The 25,643-nt window shown below is 40.1% G+C and overlaps 1 protein-coding gene across 1 annotated transcript in view; it reads left to right on the forward strand.

The window, feature by feature from the left end:
* ptprga (protein tyrosine phosphatase receptor type Ga) overlaps positions 1-25,643 on the forward strand; it is a 352,902-nt gene that overhangs the window by 212,541 nt on the left and 114,718 nt on the right. Inside the window, exon 3 of the mRNA XM_061070454.1 lies at positions 13,995-14,177. Within this exon, the coding sequence (XP_060926437.1) occupies positions 13,995-14,177 (183 nt within the window). The remainder of the gene's footprint in view (positions 1-13,994; positions 14,178-25,643) is intronic.

Raw genomic sequence — 25,643 nt, forward strand, 5'->3', positions numbered from 1 at the left:
CCACAGTTCAGTCAGGTTCTAGTGGATACCGACATTATCTGGTCGGTAGATCTTGTTGAGCTGGTCATTTCAAGAGTAGCTCACAAGCCTATAAAGTGTGGGCACAGTAAACCAGGTCTTTGTGTCTACGGGTAGTCAAAGATGGTGTGGTCTGGAACTTGGTTACTACATTACCTATTCTGAATCAAAAGTTGGATGTCACGTGCTTGGGCATGTTGAAGTGTGTGTATGGTGCCCTTGCAATGTGTGTGTGTGTGTGTGTGTGTGTGTGTGTGTGTGTGTGTGTGTGTGTGTGTGTGTGTGTGTGTGTGTGTGTGTGTGTGTGTGTGTGTGTGTGTGTGTGTGTGTGTGTGTGTGTGTGTGTGTGTGTGTGTGTGACATTGGACAGCTGTGAAATGGAATGTGACTATGACTTCAACGAGACTAACTGACTACACATGGCAAGCCAAGAGCCCCAGTGGCCTTTTGTCAACGCACTTTCCCTTCCTTCATATCTGTCATGTCCCTTGCCACACACACACACACACACGCACACACACACACACACACACACACACACACACAGTTTTGATTATATCTAATTAAGGCTGAGTGCCGTTTCGGCTTTGACAAAATGCATCTTTTCCACCCATGTGTGCACTCACTCTGGCTCACTTCTTCCTATTGGTCACTAAGTGAAATGGATGGCTCCTGTGTTCAAGGTGACAGGAGGCAGCACCCATGGGATACTAGCTGCACCCACACCCACAGACAGCTATGTTTGCTCCCTGAAGTCAATAAATCATTCATCTTCTGTCCCTTCTTATTTTTTCATATTCATACATTCTACTCATTTTCTATATTTCTCTTAACTACTGAGCCATATTTCATAATGTTCCTACCTGTGTCATTTCCTTCATTTGAAAGTTTTTTAAAAATTTGTTTAAGCAATTAGGATTCTCAAGCCACTGGCTGCTCTTTCTGATCATGTGTCAAATGTGACTGGGGATTGATCCCCAAAGCCTTGTGATTTATGTTGTTTTGAGCCTCGCAGGGGGTGTGTTATTATTTTCCTGACATTACTGCAGCACTGATCATGCCTTATTATGGCTGGTGGGCACATTTCCTCAGCTCCTCTCTCATGTGTTGATGACAGAGCACAGTAATTGGCCACGCTGAGTGACATCCTAGCATGTCTGGGAGCAGATAATGAGGCAGCCATTTTACGTAATGCTGACAGACACTTTGAGCTGTTAACGCAATTAACTGCTGCATCGGGCAGATCACTAGGTAAATTAATTTGAAGCCTGATTCCAGATTACACATTCATGGATATTAATCACCAACTGATTACTACTAAAACATTAAGAACATGGTAAAAAGTTTGCAAAATTTTGGGTCCGTTTATCGCTGCAGCTTTTATGCATTGGATTGGATTGGTGTTGGGCTGAGCATTGAGGCATCAGAAAGATATAGACCCTAAGGAAAACACATTTTCTTTATTTGGTCAGATGTTATCAGAAACATATGTCCTGTATTAATGGTTGGACTCTGCGTAACCTTGTTAATGAACCTTTACATACAAACAGTGCTCAACTGTATATGTGTGTGTGTGTGTGTGTGTGTGTGTGTGTGTGTGTGTGTGTGTGTGTGTGTGTGTGTGTGTGTGTGTGTGTGTGTGTGTATCACTCTGCAACATAGTTACCAGAGAGGGTTTACAGAAATAACATGACATCAGTCAATGAGTACATCATTTAAAATTGAATACATAAATAACGGAAGTAAAAATTAAGTTTAAATAGAAAAGGAAAATAAACAACTTCCTTCATCTATTGAATTCAGATGACTTTTGAAAAGCGATTTCCTTTCTTATTTGCATTTCCATTTCCTTGCTGCTTTTTTCCTTTTCCTATTAGCTGTGTGATATGCTGAGTCATTTAGCTTTTCCTTTTAGCCTCTATATTTAGTCTTGTTAAGATACTTAGGGCAGTGCACTGGTAAAATGAGGTAAAACAATACAAATTAGCCCAGGTATGTAACAACATATCGATTGGATCTGTACGGTTTTATATCTCCTTTCCTAATTTGCATTATATTGACACATATTGTGTTTCGAAAATATATTTTTAATAAATCCTCTTTTTATTTTAATAATAATTATAAATAAACGGAAATCTTGATGGCTTTTTCTGCAATAGTTGTGCTGAGCAGTGGACACTTTGTGTGCCACTGTGTGCCAAAAACAACGCAACACAAAAGAAAACAAATCAAAGAGCATAAAGACAGTCATATAAATAACTAAAAGCCAATCTTTTACTTGTTGATTTGATCCATTGTTGGTTTACATATTGATACCATATACCCACACATTACTTGGAGCTGCCTGTCCTTGATGTCGTGGGCTCTGAAGCCTGTCTCGATAGTCACTGGTCATAAAGGCGGGTAAAACACTTGTGACAGCAAAGTGCTCAGTGCATAACTGAGGAATACGTTTTATAAAAGAAGAGAAACTCTGCACTCCACTCAAGGCCACACAAGTAAACTCCCCTTGAACAAATCTCAAGTCATTTATCTCAACCATGAAGGAGTTAGGGTTTACCGGTGTCACACATTATTATCCAATCAATACATGCTTATCCAAGTAGGTCATAATCATAAACAAGCTTTATTCCAGCTGCTGCAAGTGTTGTTCAATCAATGGAGGAACAATAAAAGAAAAATAGCGTATCTGATGAATGGATTGATTAAATGATGAGTTCAACAGATGGCAGATGAGTGTCAATATGTTTCTGCCACTCTCCTTTGTATTAAGACACAAGTTAGAAATTAAACATTTTGGTTGTTTTTTTGTTATATTTCAAATGAAAGGCTGCTCCCCCTGCTGCAATGTTTGCTTTGCTTCCTGAAACAATAATATGTCCTCTGCCCTTATTCATAAACGTCAAGATTAGATTAGATTAGATTCAACTTTATTGTCATTGCACAGTACAAGTACATATGCAACGAAATGCAGTTTAGCGTCTAACCAGAAGTGCAAAAAAAAGGCAGTAAAGTGCAGAGTATTGTGCATATATTGCAGAGTATTGTGCATATTAATGCAGAGTATTGTGCATATTAAAGTGAAAATGTAATAAATAGGATCTGTACAGTAGAAATATATATGGAATATAACAGTATTAACAGGAATTGAGGATATAGGGACGATGAATACACTATGAGCAGGCTAAAAAATTTAAATATATATAAATATGAATACACTATAGGCAGGATAATACAGTATAAAAAAACAAAGTAACAGTCAGTGCAATGTACGAATGTTCAAAGATGTTAATGTGGCCATCAAGGCAGCTGGTCAGACCATAGGGCAAAGTAACACACTGAATTTTAAAGACAGTATTTTCATGTTGTCAAATATAAAACCTCATGTGGCTGCTACAGTCGTGACCTGTCAGAGAGCCCGTGCTTTGCCCCCCCCAGCGAGCACACTGTCACTGCATAGCTGCATTATGACGGTAGCCCAAAAAACGTACTGCTAATCAGAACTGAGTCTGACGGAGACTGCACTTGCCAGTTAAAACGTGATGGTCCTCTGTGATCTGTCATCCATCTCTTCTTTTATTCATTCTTGCAGCAACCACAAATGTCTAACACGCGTCATCCTGTGAAGAAACTCACTGTCAGGAGAGATGACTTGAATGGACAGGCTGAATAACTTAAGTGATACTGTTTAGTGCCAGACAGAGAACAAACTCATTGTTTAATACATTTTAACGCGGAGGTATGAATTCAGGAACAACAGTTTAACCAGATCTAAGGTTCACATCGATGGTATTGACAGACCTCATGACAACTGCTGCAGTGCGCATTCCAAAACTATCCGTTTGGAATGGACCATTTGCTTAGCCTAAGGTGATTGTCTGGAGCTACTTCAGAATTATAAGTCATCTGTGAGTCCTTATCATACAATTGAGGTAAATGGTGACCACTTCTTCAAACGTATAAAAACAACAGAAACATGTGATTGTATTGGATTTGGTTGCAACACTGTTTACCCCTGAAACTCCAAAAGTGATTTGTGGACTCAAACACTTCACCCACCCCTCCATTGGCAGAGTGGTAAGAAGATAATGAGTGAATTTCACTATCCCTTTAAGTTAATCACAGTGAACAGCCTCCTCTGATCACATAATTAAGAAGACATTCTACATCATATCTGTACTCCAGAACAGAGGACCTTGGCATTATGTTCCCCCTCTTCTTTTTAGCTCGATTCAAAGAAGAGTGGGTTTAATCACAATATGATAATGAACAAGACAAGATGACAATCAATCATTTGAATGGTTAAATAAGTAAAATTATTAAAATAAACAGCTCCGATCAGATCTCAGAATGCCTCAGGCTCTGCTCACTTTTTCAAAGTTTGTGTGAAAACAATATGTTGAGTCGGGGAAAAAAAAAGGGAGGGGGGGGGTTACAGCAAGTCTTAATGGAGCTGCAAAATGTAGGCCATTATGTGTATGGTCCTGCAATATGCTGGAATAGAGCTCAGAAGGGAGGAGAGAAACCTATAGCACGGGGCCCAGGAGTCGTAATAATAGCAAATGTTTAATGTCTAATTATTTTTTAAAAAACTCTTTGAGGTTGAATCCACCGCGGAGACGGTCTGATTGCTCTCCATTGACCACTCCAAAGGGGGAGATGGAAGTCAGGCTGAACATAATGAGAGGCACACAATAAGGGAACAGTTGCCACAGTGAGGAAAGCTAAGATCAGCCAAGATTAACTGTCACTCAGGTAAACAGAGAGAGAGGGGGGGGAGGAGAGGACATTCTCTCGCATCTGAGATCCCTGCTGCGCTCGTGCAGCTTCCACCTCAGATTGTCAACAATCTACTCTTCATCGACGTCAATTATTCACTTTGTAAATGCACGTGGCTGCTGCTCCTGACCTTTGAGACAGTTTGAGGCTTTTCAGTCAATTAAGGAGCGTTCTCGAAGCAGATGCTGTGCCGACGACCTCGCTCACTTCAAACTGAAACACCTGCCATGATTCCAATTTGCTGCATAAACAAGATACAAGACTGTATGGAAAAAAAGTTTCCTAATGACCACAGTTATGGACTGCAAGCCTATAAAGACAAAAGCTTTTTTGTGTTTTTTTTTTCAAAAAGAAAACACCTTGGGGAGAAATTTGCTGTCAAGAGAAGTCTGACAAACTTGAGAATAACAAAAATCAAGGTTTTCCGGTGAGACTGAGAACAGGAGGGAGGCTGGGGGAGGAAAACAGAGAGCAATCTTTCATGCCGATTCATATTCTGTCCTGGAAAAACTGAGACGCACTCTCGCCATATGTCCATCTCCTGCAATTAACCACTCACGTCAGAAAGGTCTCCTCAAGCGTGGAAATAACAAGATGGAGAGAGACAGAAAGCTTTGTGTGGCATGTTTCTCTTTTCCATTTGGCAGGAAGCTTCCTCTCAGCAGGCACTAAGAGATCCTCCCTCTCAGCACTGATTCCATCAGGATTAGTGGGGAAATGGCAGAAATCAATGCACTGAGGAGTTGGCTTGTATGCTGAGGATGCCTGGATTTGGAGGAGAGGAACCAATCCAGTGAAGCGGGGGCATTAGTTGTAATCTCTGAATGCAGTCAGTGCCAGAGTCTCCCTAACCCGTCTCTGTTTTACAATCCTCACCTGGAGGGAAAACACACAACATCTTTGTCCAGCAGCAGCCAGACAATGTAGAATGTAGATAAGTACAAGTTAAGTTAAGTACTGTCTTCCCACGTGACTTTGACCAATTTCCATTCAATTCAGCTGATGTGTTGACTTGCTTGCTAGACCTTGAATAAAACTGGTTGATAACTGGTATTTTGGCCATTTATAAAGCAGTTTCTCCTGCTCGTAGACTTTATACTGAGACTGACCTTCAGTAATGTTTAATGTGCAAGTTAATTAAAATTCCAAGCAGGACTGACTGAAGATTTGATTTTGAAAGACTATAATGCTTGCACGCAGGCACACATACACATAAATTCACACTGCAAGGTTTTACGGCTGTCATGGATTTAATTCAGACAGCCATCATACCATAGCACTGTAAAATTGTACCAGAATGAATTGATAAATTAAAAGCTGTTTTGTACTTCACACCTACACATCCCGACACATGCAGACAGGGCCGGAGCAAAATGGAAACTTAGATGGGAGTGGATTTGTAGATTCAGTACCCTTGTGGGTCCACCGATTCAGCCTGCATACGTCTCACCATTATCCAGGTGTGTGATTGAGGTGAGAGCTTTAGCAGTTAGGCTAGTCCCCTCTCTCCCTTCCTCCTTTACCTTTGCACTCGCCCATACTGCTGCTTTCAGCAGAAATTAGCTGTATTAAGGCAGTGACTAATCGCTTCACATTTTCCCTTCCACTGCACTTGCCAGGCGGGCCACGGCTGTCTGGATCCATAGGTAATGCTAGCCTTATACGAAAGCCAGACCACCTCAATCAATAGCTGCCCCTGGGCAAGGACGGAGATGGGAAGGAGAACAGGATGCCGCCTAATTCAATGAAGGAGACATTACCCCATGCTTGCAACGCGCCAGGGTATGAGTAATCATAGACAAATTCATTTTAGAGCCCTGGAGCCCAGTATTGCTTTCAATTAAGGGCAGAGTTTAGAGCAAGCGGGGTGCATATAGTGAGAGCTGCTGTGAGTGGGCAGCAGAAGGAGAGGCTCAGACAGAGATCGGATCAGTTTCTGTTGACATAGCCAATTTGCAGCTGAGGTCTTCTTCAGGCATTCAGTATATCCAGAGGAGTTGTTGTAATGCTTGACTGACCAGTTCACTGTGAAATGCACATAATGATCCATCCATGAGAGGCTCAGTGTTGTTTTCCGTCTCATGGAGAATAAGTACATTATACTGTAGATGTTGTAGATGAGTGCTGGCTAAAAAAAAGGCTGGAATGGAATGCCTTTTTTTTAGAAAAAAATGAGCGAGGTTGAATCCATCGGGGAAAACTGCTGCTCAAATGTGAATAAGTAAGAAACCTTTGTCCAAATTACTTTTCAGACCATTGTAGTCCAACCTGATGAACCTGGTCTACTCCACAGTTCCACAGAATGGATTGACAGGACAATCCAGTTCTACTTAAGAAGCACCCACGTGTAGTCAAGGTGCTTAAAGTGAGATTAAACTTAGTTTTACACTTGAATTATCTACAATACTTAATCAAAAATAAAAAAAACGTATATATGCACTATTTGGACAGCTCCAATTTATAGACCTAAGGTATTTATGTGTGTGTGTCTGTGCGTGTGTTTGCAACTAATTTCTGTGATAATGTAGAATGCAGTGTGTATGTGTGTGAGAAAATGTGTGTGTACATATAAATCTGTTTTCTCTGTTGCTGTTTCCATGGCATTGACCTCATCTGCCCTCCTTCCCTCTCCCTGTATATATCTGTCCAGCTCGCCTCTTGATATTCTCCATGTTTTTTGACTTGGTGATTTTCTGCAGCTGTGTCTTTCATCATATCACATCATCCTCTGCATGCCAAAAGGGCAAAAGTGTGGGCATGGAGTCATTAAAATCCCCTGCAATGTAATCACTCAGTTGTTGTCAGACATATATAGTTATGGAAAATGTTCAATTACTGAGTGGATATTATGCTGATAACTGTGATGTTTCAGTGAAAGAAAAATAGCAAGTGGGATGTACAGTAAGATATGGTATTTATGCATGGATTCCTTTAAAAAATGCCAGAAAAACAGAAACACAGTCAGAGGCATAGACAGGAGCCGGACCTTTCTCCAGCAGTCACTATGTTTATCAGTAAATAAATCAGTTATGGAGGCTGTGTCTTTTCAAGTTGCTTTTAGATTTGATTTTCTAACTGGCATGTGGAAATAGCAAATAAATGCATTTCTGCTCAACTGCCAATATAGAAGAGGCAAGTGGCAGCTTTGGAATGCAGTTTTGAAGCCACTTCTAGAGATCACTGGGATTTCATTATATCCTCTATATGTAACAATCTTTATCTCTGGCATTTGTTCAGACTGGTGACGTGTGATATCTTGAGTGTTAGTGTAAGGAATATTTAAGTGTATTTTATTTACTCTATGTTCTATACTTTCCATGTGTAATCGTACAAATCAGTAAGTGGTGGTTAAAGGCCTATGGAAAAGTTAATGCTGTGTTTACACCAATCACATACGAAGTCAAAGCAAAGATACAAATAGACAACTCTCTTCTATTGAGTGTTGACAAAAGAAGAACTTGAGCAAAAGATTTGTGTGACGCAATGTCACAATAGCCAATCAGCATTGATGATGAAACTCACCATACTCAGGTCATGGCACCAACCCGAGCTAGCAGTTCATCTAACCAGTAATCTGATCAGCCCTGAGCATAGCGCTGGAATTGACAGTCATCCAGACGCAGCTCCTGGAGTTGGCTGTGAAATTCCTTGAGCTGTGTGCGACTCAGGATGGTTGTGTTAACCCACACACAACGGTGCTGGATTCCACAACAGGTATTAAGTAACACAACATGAACATTTGCTTTGTGTTTGGTGTGAACGCACCATAAGGTGAAATAGCTCTATAAATCTTGTGTTCAGAGTCTATCCAGGACCAAATGGTAGACAAACAAAGTTAGCTGTGAGCTGTTGAGAGTGGGGGAGACAGATATTATGCTAATTAATATTAGATTATTAATTGTATCACTTGCAAATTTGTGACTCTTGGTGAGGTAATATGTCCAGAAGTAGATTAAGTTCTGCCAGATTATTCAAAACTGCCTCTCTCTTGCCAAAACAAATACAGAGAGATAGATTCACGAGGTGAAATCTGACTAGTGTTAAATGCTAATGTTGCTCAGCATCAGCTGCATCTTCTAAACTGTTTGATAACAGATGTATATCACAGCCTTTATCTGCTTTCTCTAGAGTAAAGACTACAAAGTAGTCTGTACTTACAAAGATCTTATACATTATCAATAGATGCAAAGGCTAATAGCACCATGGTTTTAAACTCTGTAAAACATTTTAATGATAAAAAACATCCAAATCAACCCTAAACAACATAACCAGCTGCTAAATTGAGACAGAGATGACCTTTTATTTGTCTGCAGTTGAGAGTAAGAGAGAAGAAATAAGCCTGTGACAAGGTAGTTGACTGTGACCATTCAATGGCCTTCGCACAGTTCAAAATCCACTACAGCAGAATTTGACTGTGAAGATGACTGTGATTTTTAAGAGATGTACCATCTTGAGCTATTTATGTACTGTACCTATTCCATTACATGTCAGAGCAGTACACATCACCTAATTGTCAGTCATGTCTCTGTGAAAGCTGCTTTTTAACAGCTCATGTCTCGTTCTCCACATTTTAGAGTTCAACTAGTTTCCACTGACAGGAGAATTATAGGTCTGTGGGACTCACAACACTGCTTTTATAGGACATGATGGCACCAAAGCGCAGCAGCAGCTCTGAGTCTAACATAAAAGAGAATAAAGCTCTGAATATAGAGCAATTAATAAGGTGGCCTATTATCTAGGTTTTCCATCTCAGAATACACGTCTGAGACAAAAGTAGGAACAGTACAGCACTTTGCTGTAAAGCACAACAGGATGGCAGGTGAGTCACTTTAAATGCCATGCCAAAGTCTGTCTTATCTCTTTCATACAGAGAAAATACACATGGTGATACCTATACCATAATACCTCAAAATATAGCACAGTTGATTCAAAATTAAGAATAGTAGTATGTCTTTTTAATTTAATACTGAGATTATTATAGGCTTTTAGGTACAATCATTCAGATGTTTTCATTTTCAAAATCAGAATATCCCAACTGTATTGAGTGTGTTCACTTTAAAGAACAACTAAAGAGCAGATTAAGATCAAATGGTTGAACATAAGGAACAGCAAACCACACTTCCATCAACACCCATTTGTGATTTAGTGTTTGAACTTTAACTCAGGAAAGATCAGATTGAGTTTTTCAGCTGTTTAATATCTCTCTGTCTCCTGTATTTAACCAGGTAAAGGGTCCATTGAGAAAATAAAATCTATTTTTCAATCTCAATAAACATACGTGGAATAAAAATCCAATGCAACTGTCAGAAATCCACTAATAGTCTATAAAAAGGTACACATTTCTAAATGATTTAGCAGAAATCACATTGGCAAGAGTACTAGATTCTCCATCCATTAAAATTAACTGTGGGGACCAGAATTTGTCGGATACTGTGAGAGGGCAGGCCAGGCTGATCATGTTTTTCAAAGATAAGAATCAGTCCAAGCAGAAATCCATTCATGGCGCCAACCAATCAGAGATCAAGCTCAAAACACATATGTTTTTATAAATATAGATGCATGAATAACCAGGTGTTATATAAACCTTCATCAAATTTACCATGTAATGGCTGTGAAATGCTATTTCACTCAGATTTAGAGAAGTTTAGTCGAGAAGATTGAAATTTGATCCACAAATATTTTATAGGTGAGAACATTGTCTTGTATTAGGCAGGTGGCTACATTTTTTTTTTTGCTTTTTGTCCTTAAGGAGGAAACTGAACTTTGAATAATATCATGTTATTTATATTTCAGAATTTTGTTGAAATGTATACATTAATTATTATTACTGATTAACTTCACCTTCATTCTGAATATGTACGTATAGGCTGTTTGTTGTATTGTTGCTCTTCTCCACTATGACTGATTTTTAATCCATCAAATGAATTAATAGCATGTCATGCTGCTGCAGGTTTTTGTGTTCGCTGCGTGTTACAGTCTGTTCAGACTTTTTCTCTGCTGTATGAATATGGCAAAGATCAGTCCTCTCTGTCTTACTGCTGTTAGAGCCACACCTGTTGTCATCTCGGCCTAGTCATTTCTATATTTTTTTCGAATCGGAGGATCGTTAAATATCAAACATTTACTTAAATATATTTTACCTAATCTGGATAAATTACACAGATTATACAGCACAACATACCACTGAGTAGGGTTATGTTTCAAGGCTGAATATTGAATAAAATGTGTAATATAATTTGATTGGTAGTTCATTGTTCTCCAGAAGTTCAAGATTCACCACAATATTTTACAGCCACCATAAAAAGATGTGTCTTTCAACCTCCACTTATAAACAAGTATACACTGAGTTGCATTATAAACATTGTTGGTTTTTAATTACTCATGTCAGGAGTGGGGTTGGAATGCCTCGGGCAGCATCGTGTCCCCAGTGTGCCTCATCGCCACAGCGTTGGGCAGAGGTGGGCTACATTTCAGTCGGAGAGTTTCTTGCCCAAGACCATTTCATTTTTATGGTGAACAAGGGGCAAGAACTGAAAAGGCATTTTTCTTTCAAACTGTTTTAGTTAAGAAAACTTCAGTCAAATAATTGTAAATTCAATTGTATTTCACTTTTTCATAAAGAAAGGCCAGTGGCAGCATTCTATACAAGCTCTGGTTTACACACTTTAGACAGAGACGTAAGTGACAGAGCCCTGCAGCATCAACAACTGCCTAAGCAATACACTGGTTTGTGCAACTGTATTTATTTCTGTCTTTGTGTCTATGGCCATGAGGATTTCCTTTTCAGTGCACATTAGCATGAAGGCCTTTAAGTGCTGCTGAGTCAGAGAACTTCTTAGCCTGTCCTTAACAAACTTTACTGTTGAGAAGAGTCCCTCATTGACAGCTAGAGTGATAGAAAGTGTCAACAGAAACCTATATGCCAGTCCAATTACATGGGCGTCATCAGTCAGTTGTGAGAGGTTTAGATGAATACAAATGGCATAGTGTTTGTGGCTTGGACAGATCCTGCAGCTGCCTTATGTCTGGCTCCATTTACAAAATGATGGTACATCGCTATCCTCCTCATCTCTTAGTGGTATCTCATTACCTGTGCTGACGGTATAACCCACCAGAGACGACTAGACAGCTCAGCATGAAATGTGCCAAGAGCGGCTCTGTCATCAGACATAAGCAGACGTTTGCTGATTCCTTGGAGAGCTGAGCCCCTGGGTCCATTTGCTCTTATTAAAGCAAAGTTTTTTAGGATCAAGACCAGAAAACTCGGAGGGAAGTTTCATGTTAGTTGAAAACCTACCAAAGTATGCTGTCTGTCAGTGACCAGAATGACATTGTGCACATTGACCTCAAAGTAAGCATCATCTCATATTCTATGGGCTTGTGGCACATCTTTTCAAAGATATTTCCCTGAGAGTGCAGTCAAAGTCCCTTGTCCCCTCAACCCTTCAACAGCAGGGGCAGTGTCAAACTTGAAGAAGAGCTTGTATGTATCCCTCTCAGTGTGTTCCCCACTGCTGTCCTCACACTCCTCTCTCCCTCAGCTGAGGCTAAGGTCTGTAGCAGGCCAACAAAAAAGGTGTCCCTGTAATTACTGAAACATCCAAAGACCTGCCTGGACCTTAGCCCACAACCTGGTTTCCCCACAGTCCCCTGTGATATTTGTCATCACTTGCCTCGTCCCACCTTGGCATATGTCTTTTGAGAGAAAGTGCACTGTATAGATCACTGCCCATTGTATCTCTCAGTACCAATCACATAATACAGTATGTGCTTATGTCCTATCTCTGTTGCTTTGAAAGAGTCTTAAAGGAAAACAGAGTCCTTGGTGTTGTCAGCTACATCAGTGAAGTTACTCACATGTGCAAATGTTTATTCTGAGCTTGTGTAACAAATCTGTAAGTTTTCCATCCTCTGATGTATATGTGTCCCTATTTCCATACTACTCAAAACACAGGACATAAATGGTGTATGTGTATATGCATAATGAGCAGAGAATTGAGATCTGTTCACAGGAGACACATGCTGAGACAGATTATAATGCCAGGTGTCAGCTTACAAATTCAGAGCTGTACACTTCATCACCTGAGCTGCATGTTAATAGCAGGTCTGATCATTACTGAAGTGCTCTTTTTTACTGCATGCATGGGTCATGGTTTAAATGTTCTATGTTGATTTTTTTCATCAAATTACATTTTGTTTGAAAAATGTTACTAAGAGGGTGGCAACGTGACATTCCTGTTATAATTACCAGTCTCATCAACATGTATCTCTCTCCACCTGCTGTGTACTGTTAGTTTAGCTCGTCAGTTAAGCCATGTCATCCTCCACAGCCCCTCTTCTTTATAACTTGGCCTTTCTAGCACCTCTTCACCTTGTTTAATATCCATCATCTCCCTTTTGACACCTCCAATGACACTGATTGCTACCTCACATGATGAAATGACTTAGTCCCATAGGTAGCAGCATTCATCCACTCTATTGCCATCCAGAGGCTGTGGTGTCACAGCTGCCCGATGTGAAACTTGAACTTTTAGAGTAGGTTAACCAACATGGCAATTGTCAAATTAAATGAATTTGTTTCCAACTTGGTCTCTGGCCCAACAACTAAGCAGCACACTGGGAATGTCCCTGGTACATCTGATTGGCCACTCCAGCGTTGGCTTCAGCCCAACTCTTTGATCGAACTCTCAGGTGTTCAAACAAGGCCCTGTGCCATTACAGTCCTGGCCTTCCCTCAGACTATCTTTATCTCACAGCCTCTGCAAAGAAGTGACTCCAATGCTCCTCTGGCCCCAGGGTTGGACATTTACTCCCACAGCAAATAATGTGATTGACAGTGATTTCAGAGGGATTGTCCGACAATAAGTAGAGAGGGAGCTCAGCAGTGCAAAACCAACCATAGAATGTATTTTGCATGTATGATGTTGCACCAAGGCAGCCAAACATCATAACCTTATGATAATTACGTTTTGAAATGTTCTATTTACTACACACATGAAAATGTTTGGGACTCATGGTATATATTCTGTGGGAATGTTTGATTGGAATCCAGATGACTTTGCGTCGCACAGTGTCAGCTGTTCTTGAGGGACATTAGATGGCTCTGAAATGTCATGTATTTCTGAAGCTGTGTCTGTTTCACATTAAATTGTGTCTTTCTCATGCTGAGACCCTGTTTCCTCTCGTGTCTTCCTCAGGTCTATATGGACCAGATGAGGGCTGGGCTTCTGCCTACCCGGAATGCAGAGAGAGAAACCAGTCGCCAATCAATATTGTGGACCACGCTACTAAAGTATCCACAGAGTATCAGGAACTGACACTGGAGGGCTTTGAGTCTGAATCCTCTAATAAGACATCAATGAAGAACACAGGAAAAACAGGTACAGTAAAGACCATACAGGCTCAAGCTGCAGATGGAGATTTTCCAGGTTATACCCTCTTGATTTATGTGGGATAAGCATTTTTTTCCTCCACTCATACAGACTGCAATGTTTGAGGATGTAGAAGTATACAGTCAGCTAAATGTAAAAAGGGAATAACTAAGCATATGGACGTAGGGAAGACTGAGAATTAAATAGGTGCTGATATGATTTGTTGAGCATTTAAAACGCCTTGTAGGTCCAATGTACCTCAAGTATTTTAATGTTTAGTCTATTCAGTAAATTTTATCTTGTGTTTTCTTATATATCTTTTGTTTCTCTTGTAACGAAACCTCGGACTTGTTAAAGTTAAGATTGGGTCATAAACCCCAAAATGGCGGAGTAGGGTTCGTCATAGAATTTTTTACAACAGAATGCATATTACCACATACAGTGAGTCTGTGATGGACCACTGTTCAAAGAGAATGAAAAGCTGAAGTGTGACGCCTCTGATAATCCCAGCTCATACTGGCAGGTGTCTGAATGTCAAACATCTGTTGCATCACTTCCCTGCACACGAGTATGAAACAAGACAGGTGCAATATGTAGCAAGTCATTGATGATGAAGATTACACATCCCACTTTCAGTCAGACATGCTGCAATCCGTATTAGCAGTGCCATGGCAGGTGTCACTGCCGGTAGGATTCAGCGGCAGGCCATCTGCATTTGGCTCTCTTGGCATCTTGAGGACCCTCCTTGTAAGCCACGGGTATTTTTCACAATTCCAGGTTGTCAGTAAGATGGATGATCTCCCCCTCACTGGAGAAATGGAGTTGAAAGGCTTTGGAGAGGCAGAGGCCACAGGTGGTTGGCATAGCTGTTGACAGCACTCTTGAGTGCTAACCAAAGCACCGCACAGCTGTGTGTTTAGCACAGTCCCGTTTAACATCCAATCACTTGCTCAGCCAAGGATATGGGATTCATCTGTGATGACATTTGAATACATTCCCAATTTGTTTAAAGGTGTACTGTTGATTTAGTTTTTTTTTTTATAAAATAAAGCCTATGCTATAAACTCTTCAAATGGAAATATCTAATCCATTCCAAAAACACCAATATCTGATATATCCAATTCATATTTGGAAATAGATAAGAAGCGAAATGCAAGAAGTGAAATGAATATCTGCAAGTGAAAATGACAAAAAAAAAGTTAAACGACTCGATCAATAAAGTTATCTTTGCAAAAGGTCTGAAAATAGGGAAACAGCAGCAGGAGTAGAAATGTCTGAAGGTAAGAGCTTGATCATCATTGCTGATTCATATATTAAATCTTGCTTGCTTAATCCCTTTATTCCCTTTAAAAAAAAGGAAAGAAAAACAGCAATGCACTGTTTTACTAAATATTTGTGTGCCAATTTCCTGGCCATGAGTCTCCAGGAAGTGTCTTTGTCCAGCCAAGAAAAAGGAATAACAGTAAAAACAAAACATGCCTTCAATTTTAAACCATAATAATTGTACTGATTAAATTAACGCATTTGGTTTAACCAATATCAATGATTTTCTCTGTATTAAAGACCTTTCTATGAAAAAGGCTTTGGAAATTACTGGTTACTAAAAATGCCCTAATTCATTGCACTGGATAATTCTCGTGCAGTTCTCATGAAATGAATAAGTTTAATTTCATGAAATTAAATCAATAAGTCTTATTAGCTGCTGGCTGTATCATCATAACTGTACAGGAACCAGTGATATAAATCTTACTCCTCAAGAAAGCAAATTAGACAAATGACAAGCTATTCCTTTTGAATTGTTGTCCAGCACCTTTAATCTCTGGTACTGACTACAAAGTAGGACTCCATTTCCCAAAAGCATTGGAAGAAAACGACAAGCTTTACCTTAAGGTTTACATAATGACAAAACTGAACTTTGGAAGATTGGGAATCTATATAGTATATATGGCAGCGTGAACATGTTTATTGAGCTCCGTAATGCTCCCATATGAGTATGCTCATTAGAAGAAAATTTCAGATTCTTAGAGTAGATTTCTAATCAACAGTGTGACAAAGAGAGAAAAACTGGGAAGTTTTCTAATATCCTTTTCATATATACTGTATATATATATATATATATATTCATTTTTGTATTTTTTATTTTATCTTATCTTTTTTTTAAACATTCACACTGTGCAACATTCATACTGTGCATCATTCTACAGTACTTCCTCTATGGGGGGGGGTTGGGGTTCAGTATATTGCCAAAGGACACTTCGACATGAGGACTGAGGAAGACTAGGATCAATCCGCCGACCTTTTGGTTAGAGGACGAAAGCTCTAACCCCTTAGCCACAGCCTCCCCAAGTTTATTATAAGCTGCTTGTGAAGTAAATGCAGGATAGTCGGTTATCTTTCACATGTAGACTTTATTTTAGCAGCAACGCACCGCAACAATACCAGGTATACTGTCAATCTGTACCGTGGAATAATATGCATTCTTATCAGAGCTAAGGGGTAAATATGAAATGAGACATGACTGTAATATAAAATGTGAGAGCCAGCCCTGAGGCTAGTGTGGCATGAAATACAGATTATTGTGCAGGCTTTATGAGCTCTGCAGAATTGTGGTTAAAAATAAATAGAATGTTGTAAGCTGTGACAATGGTGGGATAATATTTAATGTCAGGGGGAGTAAAGTATACTGTAAATAATGAGAAGGAGGAGAGCACTGGTTAACTTGAGATGGATTGATTTGGATCTTGATGTTCCCAAGTTCTTTGTTTTAGCAACAGCCAGTTCCACCTGCACTCAGTATCCTGTATAATGTGAAAGAGCCATTGCCAAGACATTTGCTGAGCCCAATTTTAGCCCCACTACAGGAAAGGGTTGAAATACAGCAAATCATCATTTTTTATGTAATCTGTAAAACACTTAATATTGCAGCTTGACATAATTTGCCACGAGACCTTGATTATACATAACCAAATATCTAGCATTCTTTCTACAATTTCTACCGATCTTTGATACAGACCCTAAAATATCTAATTGGAACAAACTCACACATTATTGAATCCAACAACATTACATATGGGAGAAATCATGTTTATCTGCACCACAGTACAGCACAGGGAAGGCAAAGTGTTACATTCTCCTATGAAATAGGTTGTCAAGTCTTCTGCAAATGCTGCTCAGCAGCACAAACAGCGATCAACACTTATTGTTGCTGTGGCCTCTCTTTCACTTTCTGTCTCTCAATATTCTTTCAATCTGCTCTCAGGACAGGACAGCAGCAATGTATTATTTATATGATGCATGATAACACCAGCAGTATGTATTGCACATTTTATAGTATTTTTGAGTAACACACATCAATAACGACACCTGTTTTTTTGATTAAAAACATTTTTATAAAAGACATACCTGTATCTTCAATTGAAGACATTACATTATAATAATACATCTGTTCAGGTTTTCAATGTTGTTGACTTTAACCTCATAGTTAGTGATTCATTTGTTGTCTGTTTTAAAAAGAAAATTATGCACATATCAGATTTGCAGTACAACATTACCAAACGATCCCTACTGACCAAATGCATAATATCACATCTGATATCTGACTCCACAATGATAAACATGCAGTTCATACTCTTTCAATCATGAATATCATCAGCAAATTTAATAGAACTGATGTATAATTCTTACCATCCATGTATTTTACCTGCTGAAATTGTCTAAGAAATATTTTTTGGTATGTCATATTGTAAGCAGCCTCGTTTACTTTATATACACCTTCCACAGCCTATTATTGGTATTTATTATTTACAAATTTGAAGGGCACAAATATGTTCATTCTAAATATATAATGATAATAATATTACGTAAAATACTACGTATGTTAGAGTTTTTCTTAGAACTTGTGGTTAAGACAAGTGAAAAATCCTGGTCTGGTTTCATACAAGAAATTTGAGGATGTTGTTGCTGCAAAGGCTGTGAGCCCAGGTCTCTGGTCTCTGGAGTGCACTTAGTGAGCTTGTTTCAATCTCAACCTGTTGACTTCACTGCTGTTAATAAATGGAGTGCTTTATTCAGTCCAAAAAACAAGGTGAAACATAATTGAACCCAATACAGTGATTATGCTTCCACCACAACATTACTTGGAAAACAATTTACTTGTACATGAGTGTGATTTAGGAGACTGGGTTTAAGCAGCTCATCCATCAGCTCAGAAAACCCAACACCTGCAATGCTCATCTTTCCCTATATACCTTCTGTCTTGCACAGCTGCCTCATAGATGCTCTTTTAATCAATCAATCAATCAATCAAGTTTTATTTGTATAGCCCACATTCACAAATAACAATTCGTCTCATGGGGCTTTAACATTGTGTGACATCCTCTGTCCTTAACCCTCAACAAGAGTAAGGAAAAACTACTAAAAACCCTTTTCACAGGTAAAAATATGTAGAAACCTCAGAGAGAGCCACATGTGAGGGATCCCTCTCTCAGGACGGACAGAAGTGCAATAGATGTCAGGTGTAAGAAAACATCATCAGGATTTTTAGCAGCATCCATTAGGCTAAACATTTTTCAATACTATGTGTCAGGCAGTCCCGCTGCAATCACAGTCTCTGGCCAGCAGCAAGACCACGATCCAGCATCAGGATGGGATCCACTATAATCCACAGTCATTGTCCACCGCCGCCAGTTAGAATCCATTATCAGCTGCCGCCTCGGTCGTGGTCCCTCATCATCCGATGCCAACGCGACAAAGGATCCTCCATTACAACGACGATCAGCTGGCACGATACAGAATCCACCGAACTGGATCCACCATTGCGACCTCCGACACGCGATCCACAATCATAATCCATGGTGCGGCCACAGTGTGGCCGCACCATGGAGCAGTTAAGTCACAGTTGCTGTTCACCTCTGTCTTTGTGGAGGGGTTTACATTGCCCCTGATGTGTCAGTTTCCCAGCCGGGAGTGGCGTGTACTAGCTTGAGGGTCTCCTATCCCCACAACATGTTTTGCAGTCAATTTTGAATATGCCAAGTGTTCTGTTAAAATCCCCCATAATGCCTGCTGTTTAATTCTTGCATTTAATGGTGCCATTTGTAGCTGCAGAGGGAGCATTAATTAGACAGTTATCCACTCAGGCAAATGTCAACTAACTTTCAAAACAGCAAACCAGAGAAAACAGCGTGGCATATTAAAAAATGTTGCTCCTGCAGCTGTTTATGAGTTCCTGGGGTTCAAGTCATATGATGTCAGACAGCTGATTTGCATTCTGGTTGAACACGAGTGTGAAGGCTTTACTAATGGAAATGCAATGTTTAAATGCATCAGTGCATTGATTCAAGAATACATGTCTGCAACATATGCTGTGTTAACTCTCAAATCTATGTTTAGCTTTTACTGAGCACATGAACACTAATTCTATCACATTATTGACCAGACACTGAGGACTTTGATTTTAATTAAGTTTTTTTTTTTAAAACCCACACTTTACAGGAACAGAAGTTGTTAAGTACTTAAGTGTAAAACTTTGCTAGCGGCCCCTTAAGTATGTGATTATCATCTCACCTTACTCACTGACAATGTTGCTACTGTTAAGGCTTTCGTTATTGAGTCTGGTAGAGTAGGGCACAGCTCTACACATAGTTCTTTCATTATCGAAATGATTCTGAAATAGTTTGTCCTCACACTGATTACAATTGTCCCTGCCCCCCAGTAGTCCCTTTAATGAATGTTGTCACACATTTATAATATGCTGGATGTTGTGTCAGCACTTCTGTAAAGCTTTGGCTGCATATTTATGCATGCAACACTGATGCAGGCAAAAGCACGAGTGATGCTCAGCAGCTCATACACAATGCCGACACATCAACAGTGGATTTAATCCAAGTTTTTTTTCCTGCATGCTTTCCTTGTCAATGTTACCTGCCACCAACATGGCTCATTACTTGTTATTGGGTTAATACTTAAATGACATAACGCATAGTGCAAATTCACTCATATACTGATGTAATCGTTATGAGTAGCACACCACTTTTTAACTCACCTCCTTAATCTTAAGAAAGAGCGTAACTGCAGTCAATGTTAATATGAGTGGTCGCTCTAGTAAATAACTAATATTATTTCTGTGTGTGAAGCTTTGTCCTGGTCAGTGTGTGTGAATTTGTTTTCTGTCAAAAATGTGTGGACATGTGTTGGACGTCAGAAGGCTGTGGTCCCCGAATGACGCAGGAAGCCAGGGGGATTTCAATGACAACCACAGTGTAAAGTTATCTAATAATTGATCTTTTCACTGCAGATCACATATCACGTAAAGATTATTATTATATATTAGTAGACAGTAACATGAAAGTAACAGGTCGTATGGCTTCAGTTACATGGGCGATATTAACGGCAGTCCCTGTGTGTCATCTGCTGGGGAAGTTGACTTTTGCTTACATGGTGCCATGCAGGCCGAAGAGGCACAAGGCTACGAAACGTCCCTTCCACATTGACAAAAACTGCTCAAAAGAGTGTTGGGTATGTGCAGAGGCAGCAAGACCATTCGTTGGCAAGTGTCAGTTTCTGATAAGACACTGCTGGCAGGTTCTAGGCTATCAAAGCTTACTGCAAAGCAGAAGAAACCTCTCACAGACACTCATACTCCCCACTCGCAAGAAAAACAGGCCCACACAAAGATATGCTGGATGAGAGGTGAAGAGCCCAGCTTGCTTACCCCGCAGACATGTTGAAACATCTCAGTGGGTTTAAAGCTAAAGCGTCAGAGCATGAATGTAAACTTTTGATCATGCACAGACAAGATTCAGGGGTTTATGGGCAGGCTCACCCTGTGGCACAGGGCTTTGGACAGAGGCTCCATGAATGCGTTGTCTGTGGCTTCAGCAGCACCAAAAACCTTTAGACATTAAAGTGATGTTCAAACTCATTTCACGTGATTCCACTTGTGGAAGGAAGCACTATGATGGATTCAAGACCCATTCAGTCACAGAAAACTGAAAAGCTAATTTTGAGACATAGAGAGAAGAACTTACACAAAGACCCCTGAGCTAAGTTCACTGACTCACCTTTGGTAGGCCTCTGCATCAGATTTCTCAACCATATCCTGCCACACATTTGACCATGCTGCAGTCTTTTCCCCCTCACCTACTTGTGTGAGTTGGCATTCTCTCCACTCTGACTTATTACTCTGAGTAGCAGGAGCTGGTGCCTCTCTGTTGAACAGGGCTTCACACTTGTCTCATATCTCTAAGAACAAAAACCTGCTAGCTTGTTGTCTTTTCAGCTCAAAGTTAACTGTTGAATTTGTGGTTAAAATCAATTAGTGACAGGCAATTGGCTTGGTCTGTAAGTAGCCTTTTCATTGGTTTGTTCATAAGTAGCATATTGAGTAACAACATGTATTTGTCATTAACAAATCAAAGTTTACAATGATATCACAGTGAGTTGGCACAGATATGAATTCAGTTGTTTAAGAGACACTGGTTCGAGGTTTGATGTCCACGTTGCTTCAGCTAAATCATGGATCCACACCAGAGGTTTCATCTTGTTTCTGGAAATTGTCCACATTAAAAGGCTTAAGAAAAAGAATCTCTCCCGCTACTGGGCATGAGTGGTGGACAGATGAGAAGCTTAAAAGCTTACCATACAAAAAGGCAATGACGAAACAGTGCCGTTTTTGGTTATAGCAAGAAAATGATGAAAGGCCCTTCACTGATATAGTATCATTTTTACAAAGCTCTGTTTCACTACTAACTGCTAATGCCATTCAACCGTTTAAATCTGCAACACGCTCCGGACACAGAGAACAATACTGCCTTAGTCTGGATGCAGGAAGGAAACAGAGATGCGTGTTAATGAATTAATCTGATTTGGTGTGCAGTGTCGTTCTCTCCCGCTCCGAAAGCTGTCCAGGTCTGCAGACAGGTTTTTATGACAGATGTATGTATGGTTTTGTATTTATTGTTTTGTTTATATAGCGCTTTTCTAGTCTTGATAACCACTCAAAGCGCTTTACAGTACAGTTTTTACATTCACCCATTCACACACACATTCATACAGTGCATCTATTCGCAGCACTTTGTTATTCTATGGGGGGCCATTCGGGGTTAAGCATCTTGCCCAAGGACACTTCGGCATGCAGATGGGTCAGACTGGGGATCGAACTGCCGACCTTCAGGTTGGAGGACGACCACTCTACCCCTCAGCCACAGCCGCAATGGTCGTATGGTCTCCAACTCTCTGATCTCACCATGGAACACTTTGCCAATAAAAATGCTGTACTTTAGCTATATACATTTATCAGCTGTAGGTTTGTAGGGTAAATAGCCCCTCTGCTGCTGGTGCATGAAAAGAGACCCCACCCCCAATAGGCCAAAGTATGAGTGGAAAGTGATGTGAAGTCAAAACAAAATCATCTGTCCTACAATTTTCCGAATAATAATCTATTCAGCATACATCTTGGAGGAAACTTACAAATCATTATTTTGGACTTAAACCAGTTAAATCTACCAAAAGATGACATTCACCTGAGCAATCATCGCAGGATTTATAATCAAAACATTGCTGCCATTCTGAGAAAGTCACTGAGTGTGTTCCGCATTCCTGCTGCTTCAGAGTAAGTACACGAGTTTAAATGATAGTAAATTATATGAAAAAAAATAATTTTTCAAATATCACTCTGGCTTAGTAAAGGGACAAGTTGAACATTCTTCCAGCTGTCCCTCATTTACAGAGCCAAAGGTCTGACATTGTGGCTTCACAGTCGCAGAGCTGATACTGATTAAATCTGGATATTTGTTTTCACACACACAATCCCCAAAACATTGACATTGATCAAATCACACAACAGCAGCTGCAGACACATTGTGATAAGTTCTTATTTGAGAAAAGAGATGGTTATCTGCTGGGAACAAAAAGGACATTTAAGCTTCCAGACGTTCCCCCAAGCCGGAACGGTTACATTTCAAGCTTGTTTCTTGTCATTGTGATTTTCCTCCTGAATCCAACTCTGAAATATGTTTAGGTCTTTTAAAACTATGCGCTCAATTTCAAATTGGAGGAACCAATCTGGGAAATACAACAGCATGCACAGTCAAATTTAATAACCCACATCTTTGGGACGAGCTTATAAATGAAGAAAGCTTATTTTTTGCATGTAGTTTGACTTCCTGTTTTTATTGCAACCTAGTGATCGTGCCCCACTAAAATCAAAAACCCATCATGAACATTGATCACACCGCTTTTCTGTGCAGAGGTGAGGGCTGTTGGCTGATGGTGCTATAAACGAGCAGTCTAGATGTTTGTGGATTTAAAGCTGCGGGTCCCCTATTTATATATTTATATAAATTAAGTCAAATTTGTAGTGGGCCGAAATCACAACACATATTACCTAAACTCTCTGCATAGCAAGGTTCAGGCCTTAGTTTGGTTTATCTCTAATAAACAATCAATCAACAACCAAGCTGCAGTGCCTCCTGCATTTGGGTCCTCTGCTGAATCAACATAATAGTGCTTCCATCTTGAATCTTTGACGTCATTGTGAGCCAGAGTCTGCACAGTAGTGATCATGTAGTGGAGCCGCAGTATCCAGGTCCGGCTGAAACAACCATTTGCTCTCATCCAATTGTATATTGCCTCAGATAACTAATTAGAACTAAAACTGTCAGAAACGTGAACACTTCTAATATACAGTTTGATAAGTACTTACTAAAATGACCATGTTTGGGAAAATTGTTTTGACATGCAATGTATGTACTTTGACTTTTTAGTTTGGTCTATGTCTCATCTGCTGACACAGAGGGGGTGGAGGTTACTGCAGACAGCCAACAGGTGGTGATCCAAAGGGTTTTGGGAACTGTCATTTAGTCCATCATTTTATACAATCTGACAGGGCTTAAAATGGCTGCATGGCATTAAAATTAGTTTACAATATGGCCATTAAAAGAGAGAGCCATGTCTCCCTCTGTGCTTGCAAATCTCGTCTTCATCCTTGTTTTACTCATTTTTGGGCCACAGAGAGTGAGTAAATGTCTTGTGCGTCCCATCATCACTGCATCGTGAGGAGTTGGCAGACGTCCCCAAGACGTGAGACCTCTGCTTGTCTGAGTGCAGGTAGCTCAGTCGGGCAAGGCCAACACACTGCGTTGTGTGTTGTCATTCCCTGTGGGAGTGGACCAGCCAGCTGACCTTCAGGTAGAGGATCACCTGCACTGACACCCCATTTGCACATCCAGCAAGATGAGAGTGCGCTCCACAGATGCGAAAGAGAAGACCTCATCATTGCGGTCAAGATGAAAAGTTATCTGACAACTCAAGCCATCGCCCCAAGGCAATGTAACAAACACAGAGAGCATTATTCAAAAGGATTTGGTGTGCCGCAGCATGTATAGAGCCATGTCAAAATGCTAACACAAACAACAGCTGCGCCACAAAATGGCACCCACGGATTCAGCTCCTCCCCCCGCTACATAATGCATGGCTAACAAGACAAATGTCCCTGCATTTTTTTACTATGAATTATGCATGGTTTCTGCACTGTTTCTTAACAACAGATGAGCATTTTATCCGTGGAAGGATCACTTGATGTAGTTGCCACTGAATGCTGTGATGGAGCTGTGAAATCCGGCAGGGAGGGACAGGATAACCCCCTACCTCCTGCTCAACTAGCTCTGTTTACAGACATAATGTTAGTGTTATTCACAGCTCCACTTTAACATCTAAACCTTTAATAAATCAACATATGGATGGAGAGAGGAAATCCCCCAATATGACCAAGACAAATACCCTGTAAAAATATATATCTGCAGCTATGTCTAATAAAACACAAGAAAATTCAAAGAAACAAGGGTTCTAGGGCACAAGGTTTTAGTGCTGAATAAAAAAAAATAGCTGCCTTGTAAAAGGAAGGAAAACCTCACAGGAGGTGGCCTGGGTGTCCAAGTTAATTTTGTAGACATAAGGTTAGAAGTTGGCGGGTGATTTCTGTTCATATCTTCTAGCTTTGCCAAGCAAGTTGGAAAAGGGGCAACCCAAGAATGAAGGAGGGAAGAGATGAGTGACACAAAATGAAGGAGCACTATTGGGCGGCTGTGATCCCCAGTCTGACCCATCTGCATGCCGAAGTGTCCTTGGGCAAGATGCTGAACCCTGAATAGCCCCCCATAGAATAACAAAGTGCTGCGATTAGATGCACTGTGTGAATGGGTGAATGTAAAACTCTACTGTAAAGCGCTTTGAGTGGTTATCAAGACTAGAAAAGCGCTATATAAATACAAAACCATTTACCATTTACCATATTGGACCAAAATAATAAAATTTGTATCACAGTTTATCAAGTTCTGAGGAGCTATTTAACTTTAAAATCTCCAAGATAGCGGCAGGGGCTCAAGTGAGAAAAAAGGCACTTCTCATAATTATTCATGAAAAAAAATGTTTTAAAGAAAACGTTAAAATCTAAAAGAGAGAATTTAACACAGAGAC

This window comes from Limanda limanda, chromosome 4 (assembly GCF_963576545.1).
Source record: "Limanda limanda chromosome 4, fLimLim1.1, whole genome shotgun sequence".
Taxonomy (NCBI): domain Eukaryota; kingdom Metazoa; phylum Chordata; class Actinopteri; order Pleuronectiformes; family Pleuronectidae; genus Limanda; species Limanda limanda.